The sequence below is a fragment of the Meleagris gallopavo genome, chromosome 1, assembly GCF_905368555.1.
Source record: "Meleagris gallopavo chromosome 1, MGAL_WU_HG_1.1, whole genome shotgun sequence".
Classification (NCBI taxonomy): domain Eukaryota; kingdom Metazoa; phylum Chordata; class Aves; order Galliformes; family Phasianidae; genus Meleagris; species Meleagris gallopavo.
The window spans coordinates 182,857,924-182,872,965 of record NC_139404.1 but is presented as its reverse complement, the minus strand read 5'-3'; the positions used below and the strand labels follow the sequence as shown (position 1 = coordinate 182,872,965).

Sequence of the window (15,042 nt, the reverse complement as noted above, 5' to 3'; positions counted from 1 at the left end):
TGGAGTGGACAAATTAAAACCCTTTTTCCCTTCACTAGTTAGATCTTTATGAATTCAAGGTAGCTTGAATTTTTAAATGATGAAGCGGCCTCTCTCTTTTCACTAGGACGTTACAAGATTTCAAGTGCATTTACTGAAAGAATCAGACTTGGGAAAAATGTGCATCCGGAGTGTGTCAGACTCAAAGAAAGAGGAAAACAGTATATTTAAAATCTCATTTCTCCAAATCAAAAGTATATCTTTCTCACCTTTGCATGCTTACTGCAGTACAAATAAATCATTTACATGAATGAACTTAAGACTCAGATGCTAAGTCAGCCAACACGATGGATATATTAAGCATCTACATTGACTAAGTAAGACTTTAACTTATCCAGAGCAGTTCTTTTCTCAAAGGAAAAGGATATTCAGTCTCCACAGTATTTGGATGTCCTGGAGCATTCTAACACTGTCTTTTGTGGGACAGCAGTCAAGAGGCATTAGTCCATGGAACAGCCTCCTCACCTATAAAATGGGGGTGCTTTTTCCTTAAGGTAAATCAGTCAGAAAAATCACGATGTAGTTCCAATTACATATATCTTTATACCTAATGAAATTAAGTGTTCTTAATCACTTCATATTCTCTAAAACATATTCCAAAGTACAACCACTTCAGTAGCATCAGTTACCATCACTTCAAATGGCATCAGTTTGCATTTGGACAGGAAGAGCTATCCATTTTAACTGCCAGATTGCATGCAAAAAGCATTTACAGCCATATACTTCTGAGAAACTGTGGTTTAAGCAGCATCTAGTGGTTACTCTTATGTAGGCAGTCATTCCTGTTCAGCTCTAGATTCAGTCAGTAAATGTAGTATTTAGGAACAAAGGAAAGTGGTTCACTCCTTGTTATGAACAAGATCGAAATGTTTGCATTAAAACAAAAATCTTAACTATAGTTACCATTAATGCAAAACAAAAGGAAAAGGACTTTAAGCCACACCCTAGGAAACTGGCACAGTTATTACAGGAAGAAAGACTGAAGGGTCTTAAACTAGGAATATGAGAAAAAAGTTTCAACTTTATCTTTCAAGGCAACTTTTCCTTCTTTTTATACCAAAACAACCTCATGCTTTTTCAGGAAGAATAAGAATCCAGTACTCACTCACAATATTTTGTGGATGGTATTGTTGTAAGGTACAAAGATAACTTGCACCAAGGTAACTTTAATGAATGATACACCCTGAGTCAGGCAAGTCACTAGCAAGCAATTTCTTGCAGATCCTGAAGGAATGGCTGAAATTACTGTTACCAGCTGCATTCAGTAAGATATTATGCAACTGCAGCACTGTATGCTGCATGAGAGTTCCTAAATTGCTTTAGTGAAATGTCAGCTAGATTGACAGACTAGCCATTCTACAATGGTTTATGTTATTCTAGCAAATACAGCCTTATAAGTATTCCTTTTTTGAAAGGTTTTGTTTTGTTTTTATGCTCTAATACAGCATACCTGGAAGCATTCAAGGCCAGGTTGGATGGGGCTGTGAGCAACCTGGTCTAGAGGGAGGTGTCCCTGCCTGTAGCAGGGGGTTGGAACTACGTGATCTTAAAGGTCCCTTCCAACCCAAACTGTGATTCTATGATAGTAAATTATTTTAAGCTCCAATCAATATAGGCATACAAAACTTTCAAGAGCAGACCACAGCTGGACAAAAACATTCCAGGAAATAATTTTATCAGTTATGTTGCAATAAGATTTTGAGCATACAGATATAGAGGGAAACTAGCACACAATTCTGCAAGTGTGCAGCAATAAGGAGTAGTCTAAAAAAAGTTTTAGAAGTTTCTCAATTTATAAATACAACTCACCCCCAAAATTTCCATAAGACGAAGGGGAAAAGACATTAATTGATGTAAATAATGAAGGACAAATTGTGAATGTTCTTTTTTTTCTTTTTTTTTTTTTTAAATGAAATAGAACATTTATTTGTTAATTCAAGTAAAGGAAAGTGCCTCCAGGTTTTCAGTATTCAGTTCATAATAAATTGCTATGTGAGCTACTGGAAAAGGAGTTACATCTGGAGTTAAGCATCAGCTTAGGCTGCAAATTCTAATACCTGTAAAAGCCACAGTAGGAATGCACCAAATTTCTGTGAACCAACCCATAATATGATCACAAGGCCCAAAGCTGTTTGGACCTATTTGTTCCATTTACTTTTGTTTGTCCACATGCATTCTGCAATCAAAACCCATCACCATAAAAGTCATCTTCTGCTTATGCCTCTAATACCAACCTTTAAACGTGTAAAGATGGTGCAGGTTTATCTTCAGCCATTAGTATCTTTGAGAAGTTGGAAGGTTTCTCTTCTAATTGCAAACTAAAATTAAAGGAACTTATCTAAGCGCTCCTAAAGTCAGAAAGTCTTACCAGCAGGAAAATCTATACTCCTAAAAAACAAAAGCCTGCTTCCACTTGGCTTGTTTAGTACATCAGCATCCATTCAGTCACAGTGCAAAACTGCTTTTACTCACCAAAAAGAGAGACACCAAAGAGAAATTCCCAGGAGAAAGAAGGTCAGTTGGAACAGTGCCAACATACTATAATAATTTTTTACTTTTTTTTTTTAAACAGGAAAAGCTGCAAATCCAGGCTTGTTTTCTCTGTTTGGGTTAAAGCAAGAAAAAACATCACTGATTCATTTACTGTTGTGTTTGAGGACTGTTTCTGTCTAATGCATAAGATCAGACAAAATCAGTTCAAGCTATACTTTGAATCTTCTACCATGACACAGTTACAGCAATCACAGAACCATTATGGCTGGAAAAGACCTCTCAGGTCCTCCAGTCCAGCTGCCAACCCAACCCCATGGTGCCCACTGAGCCACATCCCTCAGTGCCAAACCTCCATGTTTCTGACAGTACTCTGTTACTGTTTCACCTATTTTTTCTAGACCTGAACAGTACCAGTTAACTTCCTACGTGTTCTACATCATACATCTTTCTATTTCAAGCTCATTTCTTCTGCTTAATTCTTGAATTTTATTCTCCTACCATGGTAAGAAGAACAAAAACAAAACGCCGTAAGTAGCACATTTTACCTTAAGGAACTGCCATTTTAGCACACACAGGTAACACGTGGCTTGAAGAAAACTACCCCTCGTTCAGCACAGCACTTAAACGGGTAACACCTCAGAGGTATCTCCTACCGTTTGCCCTTATCGCTCTCTGCTTCTTTTTGCAGGAACACATCAATCCTCTCTGCCTCCTACCCCAATGAGGCCCTTGCCAGGTTCCCCCTACTTCTGTGTGAGACAACAGAAGTCATTTTACCTTTTCTATGAGGAATTGCACATCACCACGCCCGCGGTGACAGAAGAAGGGGAAATGGCTTCGAGCTCAGGGAGGGTAGATTTAGGTTAGATATAAAGACAAAATCTTTACAGTGAGGGTGGTGAGGCACTGCAACAGGCTGCCCAGTGATGTGGTTGATGCTCCATTCCTGGAGGCTTTCAAGGCGAGGCTGGATCAGGCCCTGGGCAACCTGATCTAGTTGTGGTGTCCCTGTGCATTGCAGGGCAGTTGGACTAGATGGCCCTCAGAGGACCATTCCAACTCAAAGGATTCTATGCTTCTGAGAGAAAACCAAGAACAAGCTCCATGAATTGCAGCACACAAAATCCAAAGACCAGGATTTACCAATGCAGAGTGCAGCACGTTATTATTGGTGCCTCACTTCTTGAAATGGATGCAGAAACTCTTCACTTCCAGTCTCAGAATCACCTAACTTGTATGCACGTAGAGAAAGAACAACCTTACAGTTAACAAAGTCAGAAACTCAGACACTACTGAACACAAGTGCTCATCTTACCTCCTCATTTTAAGATAGAAAACCCATTTTAAAAAACTGTTAAATTCCACAAGATAGCACTTAAATTCTTTTTTTAAACTGAATTTAAGACATGAGAAATGCAGATTTAAGAGTAATTTTAAGAGGACAAATTCTTGTTTTGACAAGATTTTATTGTGAAACATTAGATTTAGAAAAGGTACAAAATGTCAGCAGTCAGATGTGTGCCAGTACAGTGTTTTCATGGTCTATACATGAGGACAGCTGAATAGCTTCACTGCAGAGCATGTATTCAGATGTAGCATCTAAGAGGGGGCTGCAATATTTGCAGGCTTGAAAGAATCAAGAGTTTGATCCAAAATGGCCATTACTGGTCAGTGCTAATCAACATCTGGGAACAGGCTGAAAACCATAATATGTTACAACAATCTCCTTGCAGATCTACATGTTTAAACAACATCAGTTTATTCTGTCAATAATCCACAGCTTCAGGACAGGATGTTCAGAACTGGGATTCAGTGGGCAGTTTGGAGCTTTTTTAGAACTGCTATGTGGTTGTGTTTTAAAACCAATTTCACTGAATATGGGTCACCATTCAAGTGGGGAAAAAAAAAAAACAACAAAACACAACAGTATCAAAATATTACTCTGAATTAGTGAAAGCCATAAATTTGTATCTTACAAAGGAAAAAAGATAATATCCCAAAAAGATAGCAGAATTATCTACCCTAGTTTAACAATTTTAATGAAGGAGCATTTCTAGACATACAAAGTTGATATCAATGTATAAATGTATAAAAACACACATATACCATATGAAACAAGCTAGCACGATTTTTCAAATTATTCAGTAGTCTGTCACTGCTGGAACTTGTTTGAATGACTGAGAGGTATTCACAGCTCGGCAGGCAGGTGGACAGCCAAGTAAGGTTACATTTTGGTTCATTTATTTGGAGGCCCATAGCCTATTGTACACAATGAAGCCTACTGGAATACAGTTACCCTGTTACCAATCCTTACCCAGAGCTGAAGTAAGCCTTCACTCACCTAAGCCTACTGCACTTTATGCTGAGCTGTAGCTCACCTTCCTGACCAGAGACAGTGAGGCATACTAGCCTATGTTGAATAGAAATTCCTGAACGTGACTGATGTCCATTAGGAGCAAAGCTAAACCTAAACTGATGTCATTTAGAACCAAACTCTACCCCAAACCCTCCTTCTGACACCATACCCACTCCCTTAACTTCAAGACCATTCGTTTTGGCTACTCTTTGCACGCTGTGCATCTTTATCAGGGGATGAGAACCTTGCAATTCATTAAGAGTAATCAAAAGTGACAACTAAGTAACTAATTAAATCAGACAATGGTGAATGCACATACGTATATTTACTTTTTGAGTGTGTCTCACTAATTAAGGTTGCAACATAGGGGGTACAACATCTGCTAAGGACTTAAAATCAGCACCATGTCAAATGGAAAAATATATAAACAAACCACTAAACTTCAGTGTGGCCAAAAAGCATTTCTTTTTTTTGTTTGGGAAGTGTTTGGCACGAGCAGCACTACCAAAACTCTACACCTCACAGACAAGCTACAAAGGTTATCTAAAGCCAAGACTCATTGCCTGTCTATGAGCTAGTTTTACTGCTGCTCCAAGCACTGCACTTTGATCTTTGATTCCGATTCCTCTGTACACACATTTATATTTACATAAAACATTTATTAAACATGATTTTAAAACATAAAAACCTTATGTACAAAATACCAACATTCCTATAAATAAACAGTTGGAGAAAGGCACTTGCAAGAAAAATCTACAGTAAATCTTACAAAAACCACACTGCCTCTGTTACTGTACAATAGATAATCTTTCTGTAAATCCCTATCACAAGAATGTAAAACACTATTTAACTGTTTAACTAAGAATATAACCGTTACAGTTGTATTTACAAATACATATAAGCCTTTTTTTAGTTTCACTTGAGCACCATGATTTCCGCCCTAAATTTATTTTTTGATACAAAGTAAAAGAACAGTTGCCAGAAACCAGCATTCAATGTAACTGGAGACTCATAAACATTTGGCTGACATCACAATAGCTTAAAAACATCCGTAGCTGCTTTGTAAAAAGTACACCTAGTTTGTTATTGCATGTTGTCCTTTTAGAGAGAACACCGCTACGTTCTCTACACAATTTTTTAATACTATTGCTGGCAAAAAGTTTCCAATATAAAAAAAAATAAAAAACATTCTTCAAGCCAGTTGAAGTGTTCTATCGAAACGGTAACTAAAAAAAGCTGCACATTAATTATAAAAACGTGTAGGAAACATGCCAACTCATCTGGTGTGCAAAAATAGTTCTTCCACTACACAGGATTTTAAGGGCTTCGCAGAATTACTCAACTTCCATTGAGCAGATCCATGAATCACCACCTCCTCAAGGAGACGTCAGTATACTGCCACTTTTATCAAACTTTTTACCCTTTGACAGTGCTGCGACCTGCTTGAGCAGCTCTCTGTTTTTGGCCTGCAATACAGACAAAAAAAGGGTTATCAATCAGTGGGAAGTCTCAGATCGTATTGTAACACGCTAACTCCTCACTGTATTTAGGAAACAGATTTTCCAAATGTGTATGTTGAGAAAGCTCAAAGACAATGATTGTTTTCAGAGCCTCAATATGTATATTCCACCTTCCAAGAAAACGGAACCACATTTCACAGAATCACAGAATGGCCCGGGTTGGAAGGGATCTCAAGGATCATGAATCTCCAACCCCCCTGCTACATGCAGGGCCACCAACCTCCACATTTAATACCAGAGCATTTCCTGAACAGCAGAAGTCAGGACTGGAGTCACTGCACTGCACTGCTCTTCGTTCTGTGGTTAATAATACAACTCTTTGAGGACTTTTTCCTGCTTAACAGTAGGCATGTGGTTTAACCCAATATACTTAACAGTTGGCTGTGTTACACTCAATTGTTAAATCAGACCAGCAGCTCACTCACAACTGATGAAATACCAGAGAACAGAAAAAAAATTCCTTTTCAAGCCCTTCTCTAGCACCAATAAGCAGGCACTTACCTGCAACTGTTCCACAGTTTCTTTGTGAGCTTTCTCCATGCTATTCATCTTTGTCCTCAAGTTTGATTCCTGATACTGGAAGTCTGCTTTCAGTTCTGTCAACTGAAAATATAAATTCCATGAAGATTCCTTGGACTGCTGCAGTATGTCTTCTAATCAGCCTGTGAAATCTTTATGGAAGCTTTTGGAATCTCAGGAACTAAAGTATTTATTTATTACTGTAATCTCCAGGTATGTCTCATGATTATGTCATTTTTAGCAACGGGGAATTAACACTATTAGATGCTCTCCCTATGGAAACAGCATAAAAAAGCCACTATACAGAAGGTTGATGACATTTACTTACCCAAAGTTTTTGATAGCTTTATCCAATAGATGAAATTGAAAAATAGGTAATGCATTTCCTCCTGACTCATCACCTTCTAAAGATTTTATAAGAGAGAGGTAAGGGCTTAATGCTCTTCCTCTGAAGAAACTACCTATGCCCTTCATGACAGGCTACCCAGCTCTTTCACATTAAGCACTTAAAGGTTTGAAATTGCAAGTATTTCCAACAGCGGTAACATGAGGCATGTTGTAAGAGCAATACAAAATGAAGAGTTTCAATATCTCTCACACAATAGATTTAAGTGTAGAAATGCAGGTACTGCAGATAGTTTAAAACTGGAAATGATTTTCTTCCAGGATCAGTGATCTGGTCTTAACCATTAAACTTTTGATAAACCACCATGCATACCTATAACCAACTTTTAATTGAAAAATATTACAAATGTAAGTTATTTTTAACACAATACTGTAACCTCCTCAACATTGAATAATCTAGAACCACTGTTACTGTCTTAACAGCATCTGGTTATGAAGAAAGGTTGAGAGAACTGGGCTTGTTTAGCTTGGAGAAGGGAAGGCTCCAAGGAGACCTCATTGTGGCCTTCCAGTACTTGAAGGGAGTGTATAAACAGGAGGAGAAACAGCTGTTTAAGAGGGTGGATAGTGATAGGACAAGGGGAATGGTTTTAAACTGAGACAGGGGAGGTTTAGGTTAGATATTAGGAGGAAGTTTTTCACACAGAGGATGGTGACACACTGGAACAGGTTGCCCAAGGAGGCTGTGGATGCCCCATCCCTGGAGGCATTCAAGGCCAGGCTGGATGTGGCTCTGGGCAGCCTGCTCTGGTGGTTGGCGACCCTGCACATAGCAGGGGGTTGAAACTGGATGATCTTTGAGATCCTTTTCAACCCAGGCCATTTATGATTCTAATTAATCAGATGGCAAAGAAATAAGCTCTAATAAAGGATAATCACAGTACTATTTTTTTGTTTTTGAAAGCTGAATCTCTTTTATGAGTTTTGACTGCAGTCATTTGAGCCTAACTATATTTCACTTAACTTTTCCTGACTGCCAGGCACCTAATCCAAGCTTATCATCAAGCATCATCAAGCTTATCCACATCATCAACCACAGACCAAGACTTGATAACCTGCACAACGCAGATACTACCAGTATTTTAAAATCCAAACACTTACTTTACATAAACTGTAAATGTACATGTAAATTTGTATATCATCTCATGAATTATGGCCATAGTAGATTTAATTTAAAACTAAAGTTATGCTAAACTTGAAATACTTACTACTCGTATTCCTCCTCTTATCTCGTGTGCCCATCAACCTACACAGACAATTTGTGACCTCTGCTATGATTCAATTTCAAACATGTAAAACACACAAACCACTGTCTGGCAGTTTAGGTAAGATTAATATAATTTGGCTCCGAGTCAAAGAGGAATTCATGAGACAGAAGTCCCAGACTTGTCCTTGATCTGATTAGCTACTATATAAAAAAACCTGCAACTAATTTTTGTTTTCTCACACGAGTAGGAGTGTACAAAACAGACAACAGAGTGATGCAGTCCTCTTAAGCAGATGCAATTTTTACCTTTTTATCTTTCTCCAGGATAGTCTGATCTCTTTGCTGTAGAAGGCGTTTAAGTGACATTACTTCTTCTTTCAGCTGGCTTATGAGGACAAAGTTGTCAGTTCCCCCACTGTCTGCTGACTGATTTATAGAGCTACTAAAAACAGGAAAAATTATAACATCAATAGAAAAAAGAAGCAGTACATTTTTTCAAAGTTCAAATTGGACAATTAATAAATCTACAAACATCCTTAAGAACTGATGCAAAAAAAGTATGTACCTGACAGAATTGGATGCAACTGGCAAATTACCTTACTAATGGCACACATTACATACACCTGCAGAAATATAATTCAGTATTAGCTCTGAGGGGGAGAAATACCTTTTGACTGAAGCAGCCCCTTTTACATCTATCCCAACTGTTTGGTCAGAAACAGAATAACAATTCGGTCTAACGCCTTAAGGCCCAAAAGGCTTCTCTGGATACTAGCTCAGCATTAAGCAACAGGTTCAACCCTGCATCTAATTCAAAAAAGGTCAGGGAATGCCACTGGTATGGTAACAATACCATTTCATTGGTAACCAATGCCTCATTATTTCACCTTTATTTAATGTCGTCCCAAGCAGCTTAAAAGTAGGAAGGCAGTGCCAGTTTTCTGACAGAGTAATAGACAGCACTCAGATGCCACCCAGTAATCTGTGTGGCTGGACAAGTTGCACCTCCCTCACTCTTCAGACAAAAAAAAAAAAAAAAAAAAAAGAAGGAAGCAGCTGGCAACAAATCAGTGCTTTATTTGGTTGAAACGCCTCAGCTTTACAAAAATGTAACTTTACCTATCTCCATTTGATGGCTTGGATTCCAGTTTGGGTTTTTTCTTTGGAGTTTCATTCTGAATAGCTGCAGAGGATTTATGGCTGAAATCAAACAAAATGTAAACCTAAAGCCTCGTGCTACATAACCCTCTAATTCACCATTTGGTACATGTAATATCACTAACTCATGCTCCTTGCTGTAGTGCTAGAGACTAGCCAGAAAAGCAAGAAAAAAAAAGTGCTTTAAGTAAAAATGCCAAGATAAATTAAGAAGAAATTAACAAATAATATCATATTTACCTCTGTTTCCATAGTCCCTGATCTTGTTCTGGACTCAGACTGCTGATTCTGAAATAAACAAAACATACTTGGTAACTGACCAAAAGTACCATTATTTCTAAGTTTATATGAATCATATCTGTACTTAACAAAAATCACCCCCATCCTTTAAAAAAAAAAAAAAATTACCTATTTTAAATATTCAGCTGGACAGCATTACCTGTCCCATTCATGACCCCTCTTTATAATGTCAAGATGCTAAATTTTTTTTTGGTCTAAATATTTACATTATTACAACGTGCAAGATTTCATGACTGATGGTTAAATCTCTTTTCCTTGTATTTCCCAATTTCTGTGCACATCCTATGGCTAATCTTGTGCTCAGCAAGCTGGTCTACAACAGCAGTCTGTTTCGGAATTCCAATACTCTAAAGTGAGCATAGCCTAAAATGGTGCTTATGTGATAGCATATGAGCAGCCTTCAGTTTTAGATCCCTGAAAACATCTGTCTTTCAAATCTAAACGTCTGTCTTCAATCATTTCAAAAGTAACTTCACTGAATGCCACTGACAGAAGAACAGTAAAACTGAGAAGACCACGTTGAATCAAATACTTCAATGATTTTTCATTTCTACCTTGTATTATTCTCTCACCTCAACAATAACTGAAACGGATAGGAAAAGTCTTATTTATTGGACCAGAAGCAATGGACCCAGGGCAGCCTACAGAAAAAAGGTGCCAAACAAGCAACATTACGACCTGTATAGTGATATGCTCATTTTGTTAACTCTTGAGAACATTAGAAGCTCCATACTACAATAAAGAGCTAACTTTATAAAACTCTTACTATACCTCATGCATTACATTAGGTTTAGCTTGCTGCAACTTGACTTTCACAGAATAGAGAGAACAATACAGTGATTCTCTGAAGGAAAAGAAGAATTTTCAAGTTTCTAAAGAAATCTAGATTTTTCTTTTTAACTGAGCATATTGACATTTCTCAATACCACTGCAGTTTATTTTGCTTCTCTCTTTAAGCCAAGCTAAAGAAATTTCAGTCAAAAAGGAAAAGCAAAGCTTAGAAAGAAAGTTTGTTCTTGTGATGGGGTCATCACCACTGCAGCCATACTAGCTGTTATCCAACATAAAAATAAATCAAGCAGTTCTAAAGTTTGCCCAAAGCCTATCAATGAAAATAAAAATCATGGCCACTATTACCATAGCATAAGAAACAAATCAATCTTGGGATTTGTGATTTGATAAGCTGGGTGTCTAAATTAAAGGTTGTATGCTGCTTCTACCACAGCCAGAGATGGCGTGCAGAAAAATGTTGCAGGAGATGGGAAGAACTATGTGAGACGTTCTCTGTGTCAGCAACTGAACTGAGTGCTATTTTCCTATGCCTGCATAATGAAATCCTGCTGGATTTGATTATCACTAGCAAAGAGGTGCAGACTGGTCCTAGACTGATGGTGGTCTCATACCTTTTCTTCTGCTTCACCATTTCACAACTACGTGCACACAAACAAGGCACAGTTAAGTAAGTTAGGGTGGGGATTTTGAGCGAAGCAGTTACTCTAATGTTAATCTGCTAACACACACCTTTTAGCCTATGGTAAATGCATGCAAAATAGCAGTTGGCACACAGTAATTACTGTTTAGAAATCCATGTTTATCCCTAAGTAACTTCTTTTTCTGTGGCCATCCTATGGGTATCTTTTCTATGTTACCAATTTTAACATCAAGCAATTTCACGGTTGCTGAGAATTTCTGCATCTCCCTGTCCTCTCTTCATCCAAACTGTTGGAATACAAAGATTTCTACAGACAATTGGAGAAAAACATTCTGCTCCTACTTCCGATGACATATGTTAGACAGCCTTTCTTATTTCCTTCCGTTTCACCTCAATTCTAACAGCACTCAATTGGAAAAAAGTACCTCCAACCATTCCATTTCTTGAAATACTTACTTATGGTGACCACTGCTGTGACGGTGGTGGTGGTGGTGATGGTGGTGGTGTTTTGAATGGTGCTGGTCTTTCTCAGTAAGAGATGAAGATGAGGAGTTTGAATGCGAAGATCCTAGACTCTTCCTCTGTTCTTTTGTCTTCTGTAGCACTCGCTTGTAGGACAGGGTGCAGAGCCAACACAGCAACTTTCCATCGACCTTTTGGGAAATAATTCATAAGGGATTTTTCTCCCAATTACACTTGCACTAGATATATTTTAATACTTGCAAAAAACAAAGAAAAATTTCAACTCATGTTATCTTTAGGAAAAATCCAAACATCCTTTCAGTATGAAACAGCACTACAGTATATACAAGATATGCATGCTATCCTCCAGTAAAGTGAATCTTATTCCACTTCTTTTGTAATAGGGAATTATGCCAGAAGGCAGTCTTAGCAAATATGGGACAAACTCTACATCACAGAAGGGTTAATATGGTTAATACATTTTCTAGGGGGCAAATCATTCTCAGCTTAGACAACATGTAACCTCTCTCAACCCATTACACATAATTAAGATGTCTCTTATGAAATGGGAACATCTGTTGTCAACCTAAGCCATGACAGCTCTGGAACAAAGCTTACCTTCCTTCTTCCCTCCTCTTTTCGATCAAAAGCACACTGCTGTTTGCACTGCTCACATGTTTGAGGTGGGCCATACTTCTTTTCTGAGTTGGTGCAGCGCTGACATTTTGTGCCAATAAATGCTGCAATAATATTACAATACTGACAAGGCTTGGGCTGAAAAACAGGCAAATTGAATGGAGGTTAGTTCATTATAGAAATATGTGAAGTATTAGCACAGTTAACTCAAATCACAGGATGAGGATGCTTCTAAACCACAGCGGCTTCGTATGATGCATCTTAAACCTTTTTTCCAGCCATCTCTCTCCCCAGTACTTACTTATTTCTTTACAAAGATACTCCTTCAAAGATCAAAAACCACCCTGGAATTGCTATGAAAACCCAGTTACAAACGTTGGATCTGCACTGTACTTCACCATGCTACATTTCAAGCTTTTCAAAGAATGTGCTTTGTTTGGTTTACATTTACATTCACTAAATGCCTGCCTACATGCCAACAGCTGATACGTTTCTCCAATAAGCTGAATTTCATCTAAAGTAGATGAAGCTACGAGGTTTTGTGTCACAAATGAGATTATCCTGATACCTTCCATGAACTCCTGTCTGCAGGGCACACAGATGCAGTGTGTGCATTCACCTATTAAAAAGTTTAACTTCTTTAACAGAACTGAAGCTGACATTTAAAACAAGGAAACGTAAAGTAACACGAATACAGCTAACACTCAAAATCTGTCCTACTTAGTAGCTTAAAATGATTAACACACAGCAATTTTCAGACTTACACAATGCAGTGTGACTAGATTCCCACATTTAGCGCTCATAAAGAACACAGGCAGCTAACGGCCCTTCTGCTGACAGCGTGTGTTCATGAGAACAGGCAAAGACTTTCTTTACACGCATGAAGTGAATCAACGTTGTTTTTTCTAACTATACTACAGTTATGAATGACTGTTAGACTGCATTTAACCACAAGGGACTTAAAAGAGAACAAAACAAACTGGAAACCAGGAAGGAAATCTATCAGTAACCTTTCTCACCTTCAAATCATAGAATCACAAAGGTTGGAAGGGATCTCCAGAGACCATTGAATCCAACCCCCCTGTTAAAGCAGGTTCCCTACAGAAGGCTGCACAAGAAAGCATCCAGGTGTGTTTTTACTATCTCCAGAAAAAGAGGCTCTGCAGCCTCTCTGGGCAGCCTGTTCCAGTGCTCTGTCACACTCACAGAAGAGCAGACGTTCCTTGTGCTTGCATGGAGCTTCCTGTGTACCAGTTTGTGCCCACTACCCCTTCACCTGTCGCTGCACATCACTGAAAAGAACCCGGCCCCATCCATTTGACTGCCACGCTTCAGACACTTATAAACTGTGATGAGATCCCCTCTCAGCCTTCTCTTCTCCAGGCAGAACAGCCCCAGGTCTCTCAGCCTTTCTTCACACAGACGCTCCAGGCCCATCATCATCTTCGCAGCCCCCCCTGGACTCCGTCCAGCAGCTTCCCGATTTGGGGAGCCCAGAACTGGACGCAGCACTACAGATGCGAGCTCAGCACGGCAGATCGGAGGGTCAGACCCACCTCCCTCCACACCTTTCCAAAACCAATTCCTTGCCGCCTTTCCCAACCCCCCCCGCCCCTCCCCGTGCTCCCGGTGCCAGCAGTGCCACTCGATGCCGCTCACCGTTCCGAACTGCTTCACGTTCTGGGCGCACTTCTTGCAGATGGTGTTCGTTTTGCTAAAGACAAGACCAACGTCAGTGGGGCTCCGCGCCAGCACCCCCCGAATGCAGCGCCGCCTCCGCGTTCGGGCGTGCGGGCAGCCGGTCTCAGCGCCCACCCTCCAGCCCCAGAGGGCCCGGCCGCCGCCCTACCTCTCCTGCTGGAACTCGGAGCGGCAGTAGGTGCACTTGACGATGGGATGGGCGATGCGGCACTCCTGGGGAAGAACAGCGGTCACGTCCCGCCCGCGGCGCCCCTCGTGCAGCGGCGCCTCCCGCCGCGGATTCGCCCGCCCGCCCGCCTGCCCGCCCCCCGCCCCTCCCGCCGCTCCCGGCACCTTGCACAGCTGCTGCCCCTGCGAGAGCTCCTCGAACGGGTACCGCTGGTTGCACTTGGTGCAGGCGTACAGAGCCGGGGCTGCCGCCGCCGCCATCCGCGCCGCTGCCGGCGGGGCGGTCGCGGGCGGGCCCGAGGGAGGGGATGAGGGAGGTGCGGGGCGAGGCCCGGAGCCGAGGTGCCGCCCGCGCCCCCCCTTCCCCTCCCGCCGCCGTGCCCGGGAGCGCTCCCGCCTGCCCCGCGCCGCCCTAGGCCCCGTACGCCGCCGCCGCCGCCGCGCCGCCTCCCCCTTGTGTCGGTGTCGGCGTCACCCCGTGCCCCCCGCCCTTCCCTCCAACCCGGGCTCGGAGCTCCCACGGCAGCCAATCACCGCCTCGCGCCAAACCGGCCTTCAAAACTCGCCGCCCAATCGCCGCCCCCGCGCCGCTCGGAGCCGCCAATCCGGACGCGGACGCGCCGCCCTGCGCTGCCCGCCGATTGGA

The 15,042-nt window shown here is 40.9% G+C and overlaps 1 protein-coding gene across 4 annotated transcripts; it reads right to left on the bottom strand.

Moving 5' to 3' along the window:
- Positions 1-3,978: 3,978 nt before the first annotated feature.
- Positions 3,979-14,905, bottom strand: FAM76B (family with sequence similarity 76 member B). Of its 4 annotated transcripts, none has more exons than XM_085216340.1 (10): positions 14,562-14,905; positions 14,377-14,441; positions 14,187-14,241; positions 12,510-12,665; positions 11,886-12,082; positions 9,938-9,985; positions 9,659-9,739; positions 8,846-8,981; positions 6,910-7,011; positions 3,979-6,354 (listed from the first exon to the last, which is right to left on the bottom strand). In XM_085216340.1, the coding sequence occupies exons 1-10, from the start codon at positions 14,655-14,657 to the stop codon at positions 6,265-6,267; spliced, it is 1,026 nt and encodes a 341-aa protein (XP_085072466.1). In that variant the 5' UTR covers positions 14,658-14,905; the 3' UTR covers positions 3,979-6,264. The 4 variants fall into 4 exon arrangements, with proteins under 4 accessions (XP_085072466.1, XP_085072467.1, XP_085072469.1 ...); XM_085216341.1 differs by having other exon boundaries at positions 8,846-8,978; XM_085216343.1 differs by lacking the exon at positions 9,659-9,739 and having other exon boundaries at positions 8,846-8,978.
- Positions 14,906-15,042: the final 137 nt, after the last annotated feature.